Source organism: Prinia subflava, chromosome 2 (genome assembly GCF_021018805.1).
Source record: "Prinia subflava isolate CZ2003 ecotype Zambia chromosome 2, Cam_Psub_1.2, whole genome shotgun sequence".
NCBI classification, from domain to species: Eukaryota; Metazoa; Chordata; class Aves; order Passeriformes; family Cisticolidae; genus Prinia; species Prinia subflava.
In genome coordinates, this window is record NC_086248.1 from 107,538,928 (window position 1) to 107,556,789 (window position 17,862).

The following is a 17,862-nucleotide window of genomic DNA, read 5'->3' on the forward strand; positions in this document are numbered from 1 at the left end:
GTTGTAGGTGCACGCAGCCAGGATTTGGATGGATGGAGCTGAAGCAACCTTTAGGTAACAGCTGAGAGTTACCTGGATTTGAAAGTAACATCCACAACCTGTTAATGTTACATTTCTTGTAATATTTGTCATGTTGCTGGTTTTTTATGTCACTATCCTTTTTTAATTGTTATAAAATCTAGTTTTCTGGGATTTTAGATTATGTGCTGAATTCTTTTCAGTCATTATGGGAAACAGGAGAAAAACATTAAGCTGTAGTTGGTAAATATGGGTTCATATTCATAAAAAACGGTTCATTACTTCTTTCAAAAAGGTAGAGAGGAGAAACTGCAGGGTAGGTGAACTTTATCCAGATACCACATTAGTGCAACAGGCAAAGAATTGCTTGGGTGAGTTTTTACTTTTGAGACTTCAAGCTTCTCTCACTTTTTTTTACTCATCCTTCATGTTCTTTTCTTCTCCTGCCTTTCCTTCCCTGGGCTTTCTTGTCTTCAGTGTTTGTCAGTGCTGGGGTCATTCAGCGATCCCTCTGAGAACAAGGGGAGTTTTTGTTTTGGTTTTTTGTTGTTTGCGTGGCTCACTTTCCGCCAGATCCCTTCAGTGTTGATCCTTGGCAGGACCACGTGTTGGATGAGGGTGACACTTCCCTTTCATTGTTGGTGTAGCTTTAAATTAGCTTGAATCATTAGGCTGCTGTCCCTGAGAAACTGCATCTCACAGTAATGATCCTCAAGTCTTTGACTCGGTCATAAAAAGAAAGCTGCAACAGCTTTACAATATTCCCTTTTGTCCCGGCTGTCTGCCTCTTCTCCTTGGAGATTAGCACTCCTGCAGCAGCGTTTGCCAAAAGGGCTGTGTGCCTGCATCTCATCTTTCTGTGTATCACAGTCCTGTGGATCCGTGCACACCAAGCTTCCCTGGATTTTCGGCTCGCGCACTGAATTGCGCGTGGGAGCAGCTGGGGCGTGTGTGGGTGCTCCCTTCTGCCAGCTCTGAGTGGGGCAGGAACCTCCTGCACAAGGGGAGGGAGGAGACCTGAGAGCAGTGATGCTGTGAATTGCCTCAGTGAGATTTGTCTGAACTTGTCAGAGTCTCTTCTCATAGCTTACAAACTGATTTATTTTGTGCGTGGCAAAAGTCTCACAGCTGTCCGCTGCATTAACTATCCAGAGAAGTGGGCAAATGATGAAATGAAAACTGACACAATTATTTCAATTAGTCAGGACCAGAGAAGGCTTTGGAGAATTTCAAGGAAACCTCCCAGAGCTGGGTAGAGAGGCACTAAGGCTATAAATGAAAATCATCTGTTGATAAATGCACAGTATTTTAATGAAAAGAGCAATTGCTGTGCTCATTTAAACTGCTGAGTGAATTAATTGTGTGATCGCTGGAAAAAGGCCAAGATATTGCTGCAGGAATTGATTGGAAAACCTTTGTTCTGTAGCATTATATTTATCTGAAAAGCAGACAGAATATTAAAGTATGTATGGAATGAAATAAAAAGTAATATTTATTGCCTTAAAGCCAACAAGCAAGTGGAATACATCCTCAATAAAAGTGTACCTCATTATGCAAAATTAGGTGAAGCAGAGCAGAAATACAGATGGTCCTGTAGCTACAGTATAAATGATTAAGGTTGTAAAATGATTTCCATATGAAGCAATCCTGAAAAAGTAGGGACAAATTGAGTAATCTTTTACTCGTTTTGGTACTTGCTTCTTACATGAGTGCTCCGGTTGATTTAAATCTAACTACTTAGCAGCGTTCACAAGATCCCATTTGTCAAAGCCTTGTGGTTATTTAAGATATTATCATCTGTCATCATCCTTTCACCTCCCTCATTTTCCTCTCCCCTCTCACTGTTGCTGTCACAGCTAATGCTGGTGGTTCGTGTGGATTTGAGGGGATTCTCTGCTCTTTCCTCTCTGCAGACTTGGAGAGGACAGGCACCCCTGGCCGAGGGGCAGGGTGAAGGCTGGCAGGGATCATGTCAAAGCTGCAGGGAGCTAAAGATTTTATTTAGCTGTGGTGCATCAGCGAGATTTTGATGGCTCTGGGATTTGAAAAGGTTTAACTTACTTAAGTTTTTGTAAAAATTCTTGATATTCCTGTTGGGCAAAGAATATTTGACAAGATTTTTTAAAATTGTTTTTAAGAGCAATCTGTTCCTCAGTCTTCAGCAGAAGTCTCTTAGAACTACTAGGAAGTTCAGAAGTTGGCTGAACAGGAAACTGAAATATATGATGGTAAAGTTCACGGCAGGATTTTTGAACAATTTGTAATGATTTGAAATTATTTGGACAGACAGATCCCCAGTGTGGGCTCAGAAGCCTTGGGGGTTTTTGGGGTGGTAGTACTGGTGTTGGTTTTGGAAGCCAAGTTAAAACATTAAATTGTTGAACAGCAATTATTTCCTGAGCTGTGCAGTTCTTGTTTTACATATTTTGCTTTTGTATAACTGGTGAGATCAAGAGTATTAGTTATTCTTTACAACATCTCCAGGTGTTACTGCATATTGCAATTGCATAAAAAGAACATAAAATTGATGTATTTTTTCCTGGAAGTATCAAAGTGTTGGGCATCTGGATCACACTGCATACATCATGTACTCTTGAGGAATATTCTTCAATGTTATCTAACCCCTGCTGTGTCTGGAAGGGCAAATGCAGAGTTTGCTTCAGTGTTGCTGGTGGGTGATGCTGAGGGACGTCTGCACCGGCTGGCCCCAATACCCAGGGAGGTTTGGTAGGCACACAGAGCATCCTCCTGCCAGGCTGTGAAAAGCTGCAGTCCAGGATTACAGAAGGGCCTGTCTCAGATATTCTCTCTTGATTTGTAAGCTGGAGAAAGGGGCCAAGCACTACATAAAACTGCAATTCTATTAATTTATAAAAATCTCTTTTGAGTATGAAATGTATGTCTTGCTTGCATGTCCTCTTTCACAACTACTGGAGTCAGGAACCTAAAAATTGATGGAAATGGCTGGCTGAAGATGCATGGGTTTCCTTTAAAAAGGTAAAAATTCACTGTTAATATGCTGTAGATTTTTCTTCAGCATCATTGAGAGAAGTTCTTTGGTTGAAAAGCTGTTGTCTACTCCATTTCTTATCAGTGGACACTTTCTCTGAAGATAGAATCTGAGTCTTGTAGCATCAGTATATAAAATCAGAATGATTAATAGCTCAATTACTTAACATTAATTTTAGCAGTTCTTGCCTTCAAGCAAATGCACACAGCCTGTGTCATGTGCTGCTCAGTAAACAGATCAGTGGTTTGGGAGCACTTCTGTGCCTTTCCAAAGCGTGATGGGGTATTTGCTCTCTGTGTCCCACATAGGTCTGAATTTATAAAAAGGCTCCCCTGCAGCTCTAAGTTTTAGGAAGAATCACATTTCATTTGTTCTCTGCCATTTACAGCAGGAATTCTTCTATTTTCTTTTCTTTAGTGGGTGTTCAAATAGAAACCTAGAGAGCTCTGAATTTCTTACCCTCAGAACAGTCTGGGATTCCTCGTATAAGTGAAATGCAGTTAAAATCTGAACCAAATACTTCAAAAGGAAGAAGGCATTTTTCTCATAGATGTCATATGCTTTAAGCTAATCTGGTGGTGCCTGGGGGACCTTTGGAATGTTTGTAATTGCCAGGACTTATGTATTGAGTGAGAAACTTGGGTTCACACCTTGTGTTTTGAGAACGTGGAATGCACATTACAGGGGCTTATAATAGATTGGACCAACGTTTGGACTGAATAGTACAGACCATAGCATCTCCTGATGAGCAAAACTGAAGATCCACGGGGTCAAATTCACAGGAATTTTGGTGGCAGATGAAGAAGACTGTGCTGATCCACGAGTTTGATCTTGTTTTCTATGCTAGGTCATGGGAAGGTTGAGCAGTTCTGCTCCTCCTGGACAGATGCATTTTATTCTGGTTGTTACATTCTTTTCAAAATTGAAATTGGAGTATTTTTGAAAACCACTAGCATTCCTTAAAAATTCCTATTTCAAAGGCAACACCAGTAGTCCAATGTAATGTGTATTGATCCTTAATGGTTTTTACTGGAATTCACTGACTTTTGGAGCAGGACAGTCAACTTTAAAATGTAGAGCAATATTCCACAAATCTGATCAAGGAACTGTATTCCAGGTTGAGAATAATATCCATTTCTGTACTTGGAAAACTTCTGCAAGTGTTCTATGATGTGGTTGGAGTTCATAAGTAGAACTGCCAGGACTGATGCATCACTACATTGGAAATGCAAAAAAATTTGCATCTTGAAACTGTGGGAAGCTTTTCCTTCATGTGGGTTGGGAGAGGGCAGGAGACGAGACCCAAAGTCCTGTCTCTGTCACTTTTTTATCAGTTAGATTGTAATATCTGAATCATCCTTCCCTCACAAGCCTCCTCAGTTGCTTTAAGGAGCCCTTTTTGTTTATCAGATTGGAAGGAGTCCTGTCTGACCTCTCTGATCTGTCAGTCATCTGTTAGGACACCTCTGAAACCTAGAGGTTATCCTTGGTGGCTGAGCTCATGATGCAGCTTATAATGACACTAAGAGAAATCATACAATTGCCAGCTTACCTAAAGTTCCCCTAAATGAGTGTTTGTCTTATTCGTTTCATTAATTTTACTTTTATTATATGTGCCTGGGGTAGTACTTTGGGTTCATAGCTTTGCCTATATTATTATCTTTATAGTCCCCTCCCATTTGCCACCGTGATACAAAAATTGATTTTTGAACCCATTGATGTATTCTATTAAGTATTTTTGATGAGCCACATTGATAAATGCATTTTAAAAACAGTGTGTTTTTTATTATGTGGTTGGGAACCAGACATGAAATTTAATTATCTCTTAGTCTTACTTTGTGTATTGGTACATAAACTTGGGGCACTGAGAATGGTAAGAGGCAACTAGAAAGCATGACACCAGGGAGGCAGGAAAGGGGGGCAGCAGTGTTTACTTTGAAAATTTTCTTTCAACCCAGTGTTAGACTGGAAGTAAAAGAGTATTTGTATGAGTATATTGTCATGCTGGAAAGGCCAAAGCTCTCACCCTGCTTCAGGGTAATGAGTTGTAAGGGTTCCTCACAAGTGCCCATCCATGGCTAGTTCTTTAACAGATATTTAATGGTGTACTGCTGAATTCAGCTGTCCTGGAGAGAGATGGAGATGGCAGAGACTGCTGCTTTTACTGTTTTGAGGGTTTCTTTTTCAGCTTGAGTGAGTATTAAGTGGAGTAAGATAGGAAAAAAAGAAAAAAAAAAAGAATCTTCAATTTGATAAACCTTACAGGAAGTATATTCTGTGCCTAACAGTGTGCCTTATGGTTCTCTGTATGTTTTGATAGAGGTTTTTCTTCCCCCAGACATCTCTTTGGATAAGTGTTAAGGATCTTAAAATCAGGGTTGGGGAGGCCAGTGTCATGAGCAGGTAGGCTGGTAAGACTTTGTTAACTTCACTTCTGCAGGCCCTTCTCTGCAGTTTAGTGACAAAAAGGACTGAGCTTACCCTGGGATTTTAAGAGCACATATTCCTAATAGAACTTGGCAGTTCAAGGGCCAGAGAAGCATTTTAATCTTTTGTGCCCACCCAGTCTCTATACAAATGTAAATATGTCTGTCTTTAACAATTTGCCAAGAAATGTGGTTTTAATTTGTTAGCAGCAATCCCACTCCCTGCAGCTCTTTCAGAGTCAAGTCGCAAGTCTGGCGGTGCTTTGACGTTCTTCTCTGTCATGGTGTCATTGTTTATATGATGTCTGCTTCTGCTGTCCTCCCTTTTATGCCTGGAATATTTTTCTTTAATTATTTCACTGCCTAAAAGGAATCTGGGATTACTAGACAGGATGAGAGCAGATTAGCTTTTTTTCTTTCTTTAACAAGTCTTGAAGTTCCCATAGGAAATAAATAGTATTCCCAAAACAGACAATGTGTTTTATTTTTTTTTTTAATTAACTAAAACTATTAAGTCTAATAAAGAAAATAAAGGAAGTATCACCAGTAATGGCTATGTTTCTTAGTAGTATATGGAATGCCCACTGTTGTTATTTATGACTCTCTCTGCCTTCTATTGTGGACTTACTCCAGCCTTAGGGAGTTTACATCACTACTAATAGCAAAAGGCTCTCTGGTTCCCACAGAGTCTTTCAAAGCCTGACTCATATGCCTGATGTTAATTGTTCAGCTCTCAAAATACAGCACTTACAGGGTGTGGTTCCGAGGGGAAAATCTACTGTACTTAGAGGGCATGTTCAGAAGTGTTTCACATATAAATCATTTCGATTTTAACTTTTTTTGATGCCTTAACCCTTTCTGTCACTGCTCTGTGTGATAAGTTATTTGAAAGCAAAACACAAAGCTGATGACAGCGCAGTGAGGGAACGTGTTAGCCCTGCAACATGGGGCCATTAGCTCCAGCTTGACTCCAGTCACAAGTGCCCTGACTTTGTCATCCTTGCCTCTCTGCAGGGTCTGCTCCTCACAGCCTGGCAGGACATCCCAGTCCTGCAGGGTCCAGAATCAGATGCAAGATAGAGCTGGGGTTTATTCTTTATCTGCAGTAGGGAGGCCATGGGGACAGGAACTATCCCCAGTCCTCCCCTGGATTTTGTACCAAGGGCTCCTTTCCATGCATTGCTTACCACAGTGACAAGAGTTGCCTTAGTGGCCTGCTGATCCTGGCCTGGTCAGTGCATTGGGGACTGAAGATTTAACAGAATTAAACAGAATTAACCTTGCCCGTTTCCACTCAGCAGAACTCAGATGGGCTCTGGCTCTCTGGCCAAGTACAAACACTCTCCAGCTGCTTTGATGCAGGATGATTGTGCAAGACCCTTCAGCCTCCAAGTTGTGTGACTCTTACTGGAAATCAAAATAGTTTCTACAGACTTTGCAGTCTCCACCTTCTCTTACAATTAGCAGAATGTTTGAGTATCTTAATAGTATTTCTGTCTTTAACAGTTTACAAAATATGAAAATATATTTAGTCAAATTAGGGGAATCTACCTGCAGCAAGAATAGAAGCAGCAATTAATCCCTCAGATTAAACTAGTCAAGCTTGATTTCTGAGGTTGGGATCACCTTGCATGTATGCTCGGTGTGTTTTCTGCCTGCTGTAAACACACTCATTGCACCGTGAGTGGACAGAACTTCATGCATCGCTCAGCACACACATTTGTGTAACTTGTCTCTGAAAGGAAGGCTCAGAACAGCTCTAGGTTTTTTAAATGCCAAAATGGCTTTACTTCTGTGCCTGACTACGCTCCTTCTGCTTGCAAAACAGGAAGCTGTTTTCACTGGCTATTTCTTATGGGAAGAGCAAGGAGATCCCCCCCACCTTCTCCATAAAACAGAAAAAAAAAAAAAACGGGCAGGGCTTGATCTCCCCTAAGTGAGAGGTTCCCGAGGGATGTTCCAGGCAGGGGTCGTGTACAGGCTTTGGCCTTGTGCCTCTGCTGGCTTTCTCAGCGTCCCTCAGTTCTTCCACACCACCTGGTTCCAGTGCCCTCGTTTCACCAAGGAATGGGCTGCAGCAGCACTCCCTGCGTTTGGGGAGCCCCTGTCAGAGGCTGCATCATGGAGGCAGAGGGAGAAAAGTGCTCTCAAAGACATGGAGATGCACAAAGCCTCTTCTCTTCTTGGCTTCACTGCTTCCTTTTCCTCTCCTCCGTAGCCTCGGAGATAATACTTTCTTGGAGTATGGTGAAATCAGCAAATGGCCCTTCTCTGATTGAGATTGTTTCATTGTGAAAGGAAGTGCTCACAGCTTGAAGAAAAAGAGCATTTTCCTTTCCTCCCGCTCGCCCCAACCTCGTCTGATGTAAAAGGATGGTGCTGCTGTTAGCTGAGACCAGAAAGAATTCCCCTGTTGTCCTGTAGTAGCCAACCACTACAAGCTGCTAGCGTTGAAATGTTAGAATTAAAAGTTTTAACCCTTGCCTTGTTCAATGAGCAAATAACACTGTGTATATTTTTTTGTAAGTATGGAAAATTATGGGAATTCCTCTGAGAGTAAGTGTATAGACCACTGCGCCAGTCAGTCTCTTCAGAAAAAAACTGACAAGCATGCTCCTGTCTGCAAGAGAGATTCCTGGCATTTGTCACAGTTTAAGCCACAAAGATGTCAAATATTTGCCAACAGTTTCCTCAGATGGTTTGGAAAGCTACATCCTTTACATTGCAGTCTTGTTTGTTTGCGGTGTATTTTAGCATACGAAATGCGTTGCTTGGGAGTCAAGGGGAGGGAACAGACTAGACTCCCAGATATTAAAAGATTAAAAATAATTGTTTCTTTTAGACTGCTCAGATCAAAATAATAAAGAACAGCTGTAAATCTTAGTATTAGAAATGGAGCTTTCTGTTGAATAATCATAGCATGATGTGTCATGTTTTAAACCTGTATTTTCTTTTGGAGCAGAAAGAAGAACTTTCCAGTGGGACGTCTGAATATTTTACTGAATCTGCTGAGAACAAGAAGCTTAAGATTAGTCTGAGTGAACAAATAAAGCAAGACATCCTGAGAAAAATGTATGCCACTATTCTTTCTAAGCTTTTGAATTTATAATTGATAAAACTCGGTTTGGTAGAATCTAGCTTATGTAATAAAATTTTAAAGAATATAAACTGCTTGACAAGAGATTGTTCTAAATTACTGGAAGATTACTACTGTAGTGTGGATAATAACATAAAATGATTGTTGTTTTTTAGAGCATGGAGAAAGCTATTACAACCCACATAGATATCACACATAGCACTAGGCAGAGTCAAAACAGGCTGTTTTTCCTTGAATGAAGCTCTGAGCCAAAATAAATATGTGATGCTTGAATCGGGTGAAAAACACTTCACAAATATATTTTTTGTTCATTTTGAGAATCTGGATCAATAGTCACAATTAAAGAGTATCCCTGGTGGAGGGGATGGGGAGGGAGAGCTGATCAGCTGAACTTGTCACTGCTCCGTGTGGTACCAGGACTCCATCCCAGCTTGTGCGAACTGCCAGCAGCCCCAAATCACCTGTGAAATCAGGGATTTGCTGTGAACCCTGGCACCTTTTCTTTTTACCACTGTTGTCTCATCTGTGTTGTCTTTAGAAATGAGATTCGCTTTGGAGGTTTGCCAGCTCTGCCTGTTTTGGATGAGCCCTCTTTGAGAAGAGTTAGATGCACTGTCCTGGGACTGCTTGGCAGCAGCAGGGCAGAAAAAAGTGATCTCAGCTTGGGCCATCTCTAGTAACGTGTTTAGACTCAAAATGCAGCTTCAGGACTTGGGCATAAAGTTCACCTTATGGGCTGTGTGAAATCCAGATCCATAGGTAGCGCACTGCTGAGGAGTGTTTATGGACTGACACTCCGTCAGGTCCCTTGTGATCCCATTTTCCTGTGTAATTCCTTTTAGAATATCATCTACTTGCATTACCAAAGTCCTTGCCAGATGAATGGGCTTGATACTAGATGAGTAGTGGTTAACTTTAAAGCAGTGCTTTGAAATGTCCTGGGAAAAATTCCAGAGGAACATTCTAAAACAGAGATTAGGAGCTCTCACACAGAGATGCACTCACTGCCTTTCCCTGCCTGCCCCCTCTGTCCTGTAGATATGCATTATGCATGTGGATGTATGGGAATGGTTTGCAATCATTTAGGCACTTAGGAAATGCTATTTTATCTAGCCAGTTCAGAAAGGAATTCAATATACTTCTCTGTTGACCTTTAACATCTGTAATGAATTGAGTTCTGCCTCTTGGAAAAGAGTGTGAACTCACTCCTTCGTGGCTTAGTCATTAATAATAAGGTTCTCCCCTAGCACAGTGGAAAATCAGATGGATCACACTTGATGTTATCCACACTAGACAAACATTGCTTCTTGTCAAGATGATATACAGGGATTTTTTCCATGTTCAAAAAGAGGGTGGCCCAAGTGGTGTTTCAGAGTTGGAAAAACAGTAAATGGAGTCAGTAAAGGTTCTTTTTTAATTGAAGAAAACAAAATTCCTTTTCATTGCAGTGTGAAGAGGACAAAACCAAGGAGAAGTAGTGCAAGCAAACCTCAAATCAGCAAGGACTCCAAGAAAGTGTATCTTGGCTCAGCAGACTTGCAGACAGAGAACAGAGAGAATGACCGTCAGACTGCTCTCGGTGCTCGGGCTGATGTGAAACGTAGGAGTCCAGGCCTGCTGAAGGACTGCACAAACACAGCTGAGAGCAGCCTGGAGCTCCCTGGGTTAGAGCAGAGAAACGATGGTAATCAGAGACAGCCAGATGATGTTCGCAGCCAGCAAAAACCTCACTCTCTGGAGTGGTTGGAGGCGAGTCTTCGAAGTGAGAACCCTCCTCGCAGCTCTGAGTCAGCACTGCCGGCTCCAAAACAAAGTCAGAGAGTGACCAAAACACAGGCTCAGCTGAGGACCTGTGCTTCAGAGGAAAAGCTGGAGCATTTCACAAACGTGTCCTCTGAAGGGGCTCCTTTAACTTCCACCAATACAGAAACGAGTAAGGGTGATGATAAATATTTGGGTCCATTCCTGGAGAAGACACCCCTCAATTCCAGGTTGTTTTCAGAGCAAGACATTGCAAAGACTCTGGTTGACAAGAAATCATTGACTTTGAGAAAAGACCCCTCCTGGTCTCTTTTTGTGAGCAACAGTGAAGTGCAGACAGGCCAAAATGAGCCAAGCACAGCCACTGAAGAGCTGCCTGCAGTGCCAACATCATGTCTAGAACTGCACCCCGTGTCTTCAGAGAAGCTTTCCCAAAAAAGAAAAAAAGAAGTGGAAAATGGTCTCGGGAGGTTAAAACTGCGAAGGCTTAAGAAGTCAAAATCAGAAATACTGCCTTGATAGCGTGGGTGCTCAGCCAAGGTTGTGCATAAGCAAAGAGTAGGAAGCAATTCAAAATGAAGGAAAATAAGAAAAATACAAAATCAAAATTAGAGAACGCATTTTAAGAAAATGTAGTTAACTGAAGATCTTAGTCATTTGGCACTGTCATAAAGGTAATCCTTTTAAGTCTTTAGGAATTAGTCATTAGTATTGCACAAGTCAGCATCATATTTGTAGAAAGAAAAATAAACTTATAAAATAATATTTACTAATCAAAACTTTAGATTTATGCACATTCAGTGCTATTAAAAAGTTGTATGAACTGCTGACAGCAGTAGTTAAAACCCCTTATGTGATCTTAGCAGCTGCACTTATTTGCTATTTTGCTTGTTTCTCAGCACATAGTTTTAGTAAAAATTAACCCTTTCTATAAGAAAGTTTGTGGTTTACTCACATGATCTTTACAACAATAAAGCAAATTAAGTTTATTTCAAATAACTCTTTAACCAGAATTAATAGCTGATGATTTGAGGCCCACTCTTTCAGAGAAGTTTCAAAACAACTATAGTTTCTGCTTGTGTTGTTTTGATATGAACTTTTAATTCTAGTCCATGTTGTGGGTACAAGTCATCATGCATTCAGTCTTGGGGAAAAACGAAGGCTGTTTTTATATATTTAGATTTATATATTTACACCTGGATGTGCAAACATTGTTCTTGTGTGAAGTTCATGTATAAACGTGTTCATCTTCATGGATACATGTTTCAAAATCAGGCCTTGCTTGTGTGCAAGGGCAACACACAGGTTTTCATGTGGTAGTAATACCAGAGTTAAATCTTATTTTAAGATAAATTTTAATTTCACAGTGCTTGTTCATCCTGCTTCCTAAATTCAAATGCTAATGAGCTAAGGAATTGTACCTTTTTTATTTCATGCTTATCTTTTTTAAATGTGTAAAATAAATTTATAAGCCATTTTCTTTCACTGTTCTTAAGATCAGTGTGAGCACGGACGCTGGGCCAGGAGGGCCAGCCATGTCCTTGGCATGCAGCAGGCCCAGCATGGCCAGCCTGGCACAGGAGGGGATTGTCCTGCTCTGCTCTGACCTGGGCCATCTTCTCCTCATGAACCGGGACAGTTTTGGGCACTAAAATTCAAAAAAGATATAAAGGTATTAGAGAACATCCAGAGGAGTGCAGGAGGGTGGTGAAGGGCATTGAGGGGAAGCCGTGTGAGGCTGAGGCCACTGGGTCTGTTCAGCCTGGAGGAGACTGAGGGGAGACCTCATTGCAGGTGCAGCTTCCTCGTGAGGGGAACAGGAAGGGCAGACACTGATCTCCTCTCCCTGGGAGCCAGTGGCAGCACCTGAGGGAATGGCCTGAAGTTGTGTCAGGGCAGGTTTAGGCTGGATATCAGAATAGGTTTTTCACCCAGAACTGAACAGGCTCCCCAGGGCAGTGGTCACTGCACCAAGCCTGGCAGAGCTCAAGGAGCATTTGCACAATGCTCTTAGGCACATGGTGGGATTGTTGGGGTGTCCTGTGCAGGGCCAGGAGCTGGATTTTGATGATCCTTGTGAGTCCCTTCCAGCTCAGCGTATTCCGTGCTCTATGGGTTTTATGTGAAGTAATTTAGAGAAATCCCAGTGACATTTCCTTGGGACTGTGGATCTCCTCATTGCGGTTAAGGAGATGATTCACATCCAGAAACATTAGAGTTGGTGGTGTAACCCAGGTTCTGATGAGAGTTAGCAGCTCTGCAGCTGACAGCAAGACACTGCTGATTGTACAGCTTCCTCCTGCTGGAAGTGATTTCTGCTCTTGCTGCAAATGAAGAAGGTTCTGCATGTGTGTGGAGGACATGTTCTCTTTTTTCTTTCAGCTGGTTGGGTGATGTTTCTCAGTGCTTTGCAGTCAGGTTGCAAATCCTTATCCAGCTCCAGGCTCCGCTAAAAGGTCTTTCCCAGTACCAGCAAAACCAAGGCTGCAAAGAATCTGGTTTGGAGGAAGAAGAGCCTGAGGTATGTTCACTGTTGTGTTTTTATGCACTGGAGATACTGGGCCAGGAAGGGAGTAAAAAGCACCTTTTTAGGTGCTTTCAAGTCAAGGACTTGAAAGAGGTGTAGGGATATTTAATTAAGCATTTATCAGAAAAATGAGAGTAGTTAGAATAATTTGATAGTTTATATTAAAGTCTTAGCAGAGATAAGTCAAGTATCAGAAACCAGAGGGCAACCACATAGAGTTTTTATCATCCCATACTGTTATTACATGTGTGTGTGTATATATATATATATAAACCTTACAATTACAATTTAGTTTTCATCTTAACTGAATAACAAACTGCCTGCACCCTTTCAAATAAAGGTCATACATTCAGAGGGGTCTTAGGCAGATTAAACCATTGTCTGTGCAGCCAAGAACACTTGATTTTTCCTTTAGGATATTTTGTTATGTTACTAAAAATGCTGTTTTCATCTCTTTGATGGGAGCATCTCTCTTCCAAAGCAGTGGTTGTGCAACAGTGAGAGATGTAGGGTGATTGAGGGTGTGAGAGGCTGGAGAGTCAGACAGGTGGGCTTTCTCACAAGTCCACAGTGGCATCATTCCCTTTGTCCTTACTGACTTGGTAAGTTCTAGGCTCCTAAAGGCTGTGTAGTTTTGAGCTTCATTACTGTCAAAAGTTGTGTCTTGGATCCTCTCAGAAATGCAGCTATGTAGAAAAGGCTTTGAATTCCGTCATTTTTGGATTTGCTGCTCAAAACTGTGCTTTCTTTTGTCTGTGCAGCAGGACTTCTATACCAGCATCTCTTTTGCAAACCTGGTGGTGCTTTGGGGGTGCTGGGACACCCAGGCTGTGTTCGTGTCTCTCTCCTCTCTCTACTTCAAACCCAGGGTCATCTTTTCAGACTTTGCTTTTTTCTTTATCACCCATCTACCTGCACCCAGAGGACTGGCAGAGTTGTGGTCTGACATGCTCTTAAACCACAAACCTGATTTCCTAAATCGGGGAAAAAAGGGAACTGGAAACTGAGCTGGAGTAAAATCAGCAGTTTGCAAGTCTTGGCTTTCTGTTATCAAATTGCTTCTGAGCAGCGTTAGCACACCTTTCTGTGAAAGTAATGAATATGTAAGGCTCTGTTCTCTTCTGAAACTGCCATTGAAGCACAGAAACAATAGTTTTGGTTCATTTTTCATCCTAAACCAGCCAGCTTTGGTGGGTTATTATTCTTAATGAATCATTGGGTTCATTTGGTCTGTGCTATTTGCTGATAATGAAACAGTTGTTTCCTAGCAAAACACTTTCTAGTGTGTGCAGATGATCGTTTCCATCATTCTTTACATCAAAGCAGTTAAAAATATTTGTTCAGTGGACTTTTATGGTTACACACATATCAAAAGCTAGACCAGCCTTTTACATAATCATTTATAAAGAGGAAGCAGTTTGTGTGTAACCTCTCTTGCCCAGTGTTGGTTGGTAGGAAGGTTTAAAGTATCCCAAGATCTTGTGGGTACTAAGCTTTGTGCTGGTTCTGGTGTTACCTGCCAGGTAAGCACACAGACCTCCCTTCCTACAGAAGGTTTTGACCAAGGGAGGTGTTAAGTAGCTTATGAAGGCATTTCTTTGGTCAGTGTGAACTTCCTTCCCTCTCACTGCTCAGCATGTGGGTTGCACTGGATGAGTTTTAATTGGCATTTTACGTCATCGTCTCATTGGCTTTTGACTAGAAAATGTTTTTTTCTAAAGAAAAAAAAAAAAAGGAGGAAATATTTCTCTGTTTGCAATTGGAATAAGAAAGATGTGAAGTATAGACTCTCCCAGATTGCATGCTATGAATAGTTATCTCCTTGGCTTTATCAGTACCCAGGGAAAGGTTCTGTATTCAAACAGAGGCAATAACTCTGAGCCTTTTTGCCAGCAGTGGGAAGTGTGGGTTGGCCTCAGAAATTAGCTTTAATAAAAGGCACTCCTCACTTCTTGCTTTGTGCTTTTTTCTCCTTTAACAAACATTAACTCACTTCCAGTAACCCGGGTGAAGGAGAAGCTGTGGGCTGAGGGAACGGCCGCGCACGGAGCCTTTCATCACAGGGATATCAAAGCACTCAGCAGCTGAGCCTGGAGGGAGCTGGAAGGGCTTATTCTGACAGCTGGAGCAGCACTGAGGGAAGCACTGCTTCCAAGGTAAAACAGACTGGTTAAGGAGCACAAAATTCCTTCATGAACTCACACGTGTCCTTTTGTCCACCTGTTTCCCCCAGATAATTAAAATCGAACTTGGTAGTGCGTGACCTTGTCCTTTCCATGGTGGCATTAAGGTGACATTTTTAGGTAGGGGCTTTTTCCTTGTTTGGTGTTGTCTTATGCTGAGAAATCCTGAAAATTGTGGAAGCAATGGAGTGTCACAAGACATTTCAGTTATAACCTAGAATTTGTTCAGAAAATTAGGCACAACTGTCCTAACTTCTTTACAATCCACCTAAATTATTCCAGAGCTGGGAATCTGTTCCTGTGAGAGCTGACTGTGCACCTTTTGTATAGGAGAATTTCAGGGATTTGCTCCCATTCTGTCCAAGTTAAATCTTTTAGTACAGCAGTAGGAATTGGTACTCTAGCTCCATAACTGCCTTACTTGCTGGCATAATAATTATCTTTTTTATTTATGCATCAGATCTTTAAAGAAAAGTATCTTGAGCTCTAATTCTACAGCTGGGCATGCCCCTTTTTAATATTAATATGATCTCATAGTGCTAGAATGAAAGGAATAGAGATTTATTTCTCCACCCTGTAGGGAAACTGGTTGAAACAATTTGCACATCACAGAAGGTGCTCGCTGGCAGATCTGGGCTGGGACTCCAGTCTGACGCTGTCTGATCCTGCATGGCTCTGCTGCTGCCCCAGTGCCAGGGAAGCAGCTGCTGAACCATCCAGAACCTGCACTCCTCTCCTCCTCCTCCGTCCCAGAATCTGGAGTTAATCCTTGCACAGCTTTTTGACTGGGTTTTCCCTCTATTGGGAGAAACCACTGACCTTTGCAAGCAAACTCAGTGTGCACTGGCAAACAGTAACCACGATGGCCATTGCTGTCAATGCTGAAAAAAGGGGAAGCCAAAAAATTCTTAAATATACTCAAATATTCTTGCTTCCGTTAGAAGAGGAGGGGGAGGTTACGCAATCACTTCCATCTTCTGGGGAGGAAAAGGCTGAATTTGGTACTTCCCTTGTCAGAACTTCTCATCTTTGCAGGCACTCCTAAAAACCATGAAGGCTCTGCCTTGTGACTCTGCAGATGGCAGGGCAGCACCCTGCATCTGGGATAGCTGGGAGGCAGGGCTGAACTCAGCTGGAGGGCTGGCAGATAAGGAGCAGAAGCAGGCAGTCTTCAAGGAGCAGCAGGGAGCATAACCTTGTACATTTTAGCTTGGCAGGGAGTGGATTAATAACATTAACTCTTGCTGTGCAGGTGTCAGCTGGTGTGAGAACAGGAGGTGTGTCTGTGCAAGGGAAAATTGGGTTTCACCAGGAAGTGGCTGGAGATGCACTCGCACGTTTGGGCCCCAAGCTGGTTCACGTTCCCCTGGCCTGAGGGGCTTCAGGTCCCGGGGCTCCCAGCCACCCTTGGCTCCTGCCAGCAGTGCAGAGGGAGCCGTTCCCAAAGCTGGCATTCCCGGTGACATGAATATATTGGTGTGAGGGCTGATGTAACTGCACCATCAGCACCTTTCCCAGGTACCTCTACGTAAGATGGGCCCTTTCCATGCGGAGGTGCAGAGCTTTGATGTGGCCGCGTTCAGCTCAGGCTGAACCAAACCCAGATTCTGCAGGTTCAATTAGCTGGAGGTAGAGCAAAGCTCAGAGTGCTAAGGGGAGCTGGTTTATGTCATTCCATTTCATTTCATTTCATTATTTCATTTCATTTCATTGCATTTCTCATATGCTTAAATGGCAGCTCAGGAAGCACACGTTTTTCAATTCTTAGATGAAGGATCCAAAGAACAAACTTGCAGTGGGGAAACGTCTCCTGACTAGACAGAATATATCTTCCCTGAGCAGTAAAAGTGTGAACTGGCAAAGTATGATTTCCACAAAAATAAATGTGCCTTGGTATTCTAAGGGGGAAGCCCTAAACTTCACATTTCTATTTATTTTCATGGCAACGGAAACCACTTCATAGACCAGTCCCCAGCCTTGTGTTTGACCTTTGGGCTTTGGGGGACTCTTCTGGTGTTAGTCATCAGTGTAAGTTTTGGAGTTACCACTGAGATAGGAGAATTAATTAAAAAATACCATTGTGGCAATTGTGTAGAATTTTCTGACTGCCCCCTGTACAAATGGCACGATTCTGATTTTCTAACACCATGAGATAGTGACGAAGTGAGGAAAATCCATGGGGAAATGGGGAAAAGCAGGGTGTGTATGGAAAAGCTCTGCAGTAACAAAACCTCTACTCGGAGCACAGGAGAGGCTGGAAGTAAATAAATGAACCCTGGGCTCAGGACTTTGACAAGTTTTAAAGCTTGAGGAACCCAGGTTTTGCTTTCACTGAGTCTTCAAGATACCTAATCCTTGAATGTGAGACCCATGTGAGCAGCAGACAGCAGACAGCAGGAAGATGGTTAATTCAGTATTAAAATTACTGGAAAGCAGCCAGGGAATAGCCCAGCTTTGCCCTTTGGAGACAGGTGAAAGATTCTATTATGCTTAAATAGATAATACGTCTTTTTTGGACATGATGTGTTCGCTTTACTGCAGATTTAGAATTAGGGGAAATAAATACTCCTGAGATTTGTTTAATGAGGAATTATTGAAGTAGTCAGCTGAAGCCAGTCTTGCTGATGTCCCCTTCAGGAGGCAGTAAATGAAACAGGCTCCAGTTCTTGGCCTGTGTGAGTGTGAAGAGTAAAAGCAGCACCCAGCCAAAGTAGAGTAGCCACGGTGGAAATCTTCTGAAGTGAGTTGAAAATAAAAAATAACACTAATTAGATTTTATCAAATTTTTTTTGACAGCTGTAAAAAAAGCACAGAAGAAAGTATTTCTCACTCTCAGGTTT

The 17,862-nt window shown here is 42.1% G+C and overlaps 1 protein-coding gene across 7 annotated transcripts in view; it reads left to right on the top strand.

Moving 5' to 3' along the window:
- The window catches only part of SLX4IP (SLX4 interacting protein), a 71,818-nt gene extending 60,013 nt beyond the window's left edge, over positions 1-11,805 (top strand). For 4 of the 7 annotated variants that reach the window (XM_063391499.1, XM_063391502.1, XM_063391498.1 and 1 more), the window contains exons 8-9: positions 8,417-8,526; positions 10,000-11,803. In XM_063391499.1, the coding sequence (XP_063247569.1) occupies positions 8,417-8,526; positions 10,000-10,831 (942 nt within the window). In that variant the 3' untranslated portion in view covers positions 10,832-11,803. Of the gene's footprint in view, positions 1-8,416; positions 8,527-9,999 lie in introns of all 7 variants that reach the window. The other 3 variants (XM_063391504.1, XM_063391505.1, XM_063391503.1) reach the window with 2 other exon arrangements.
- The last annotated feature ends 6,057 nt before the right edge of the window (positions 11,806-17,862 follow it).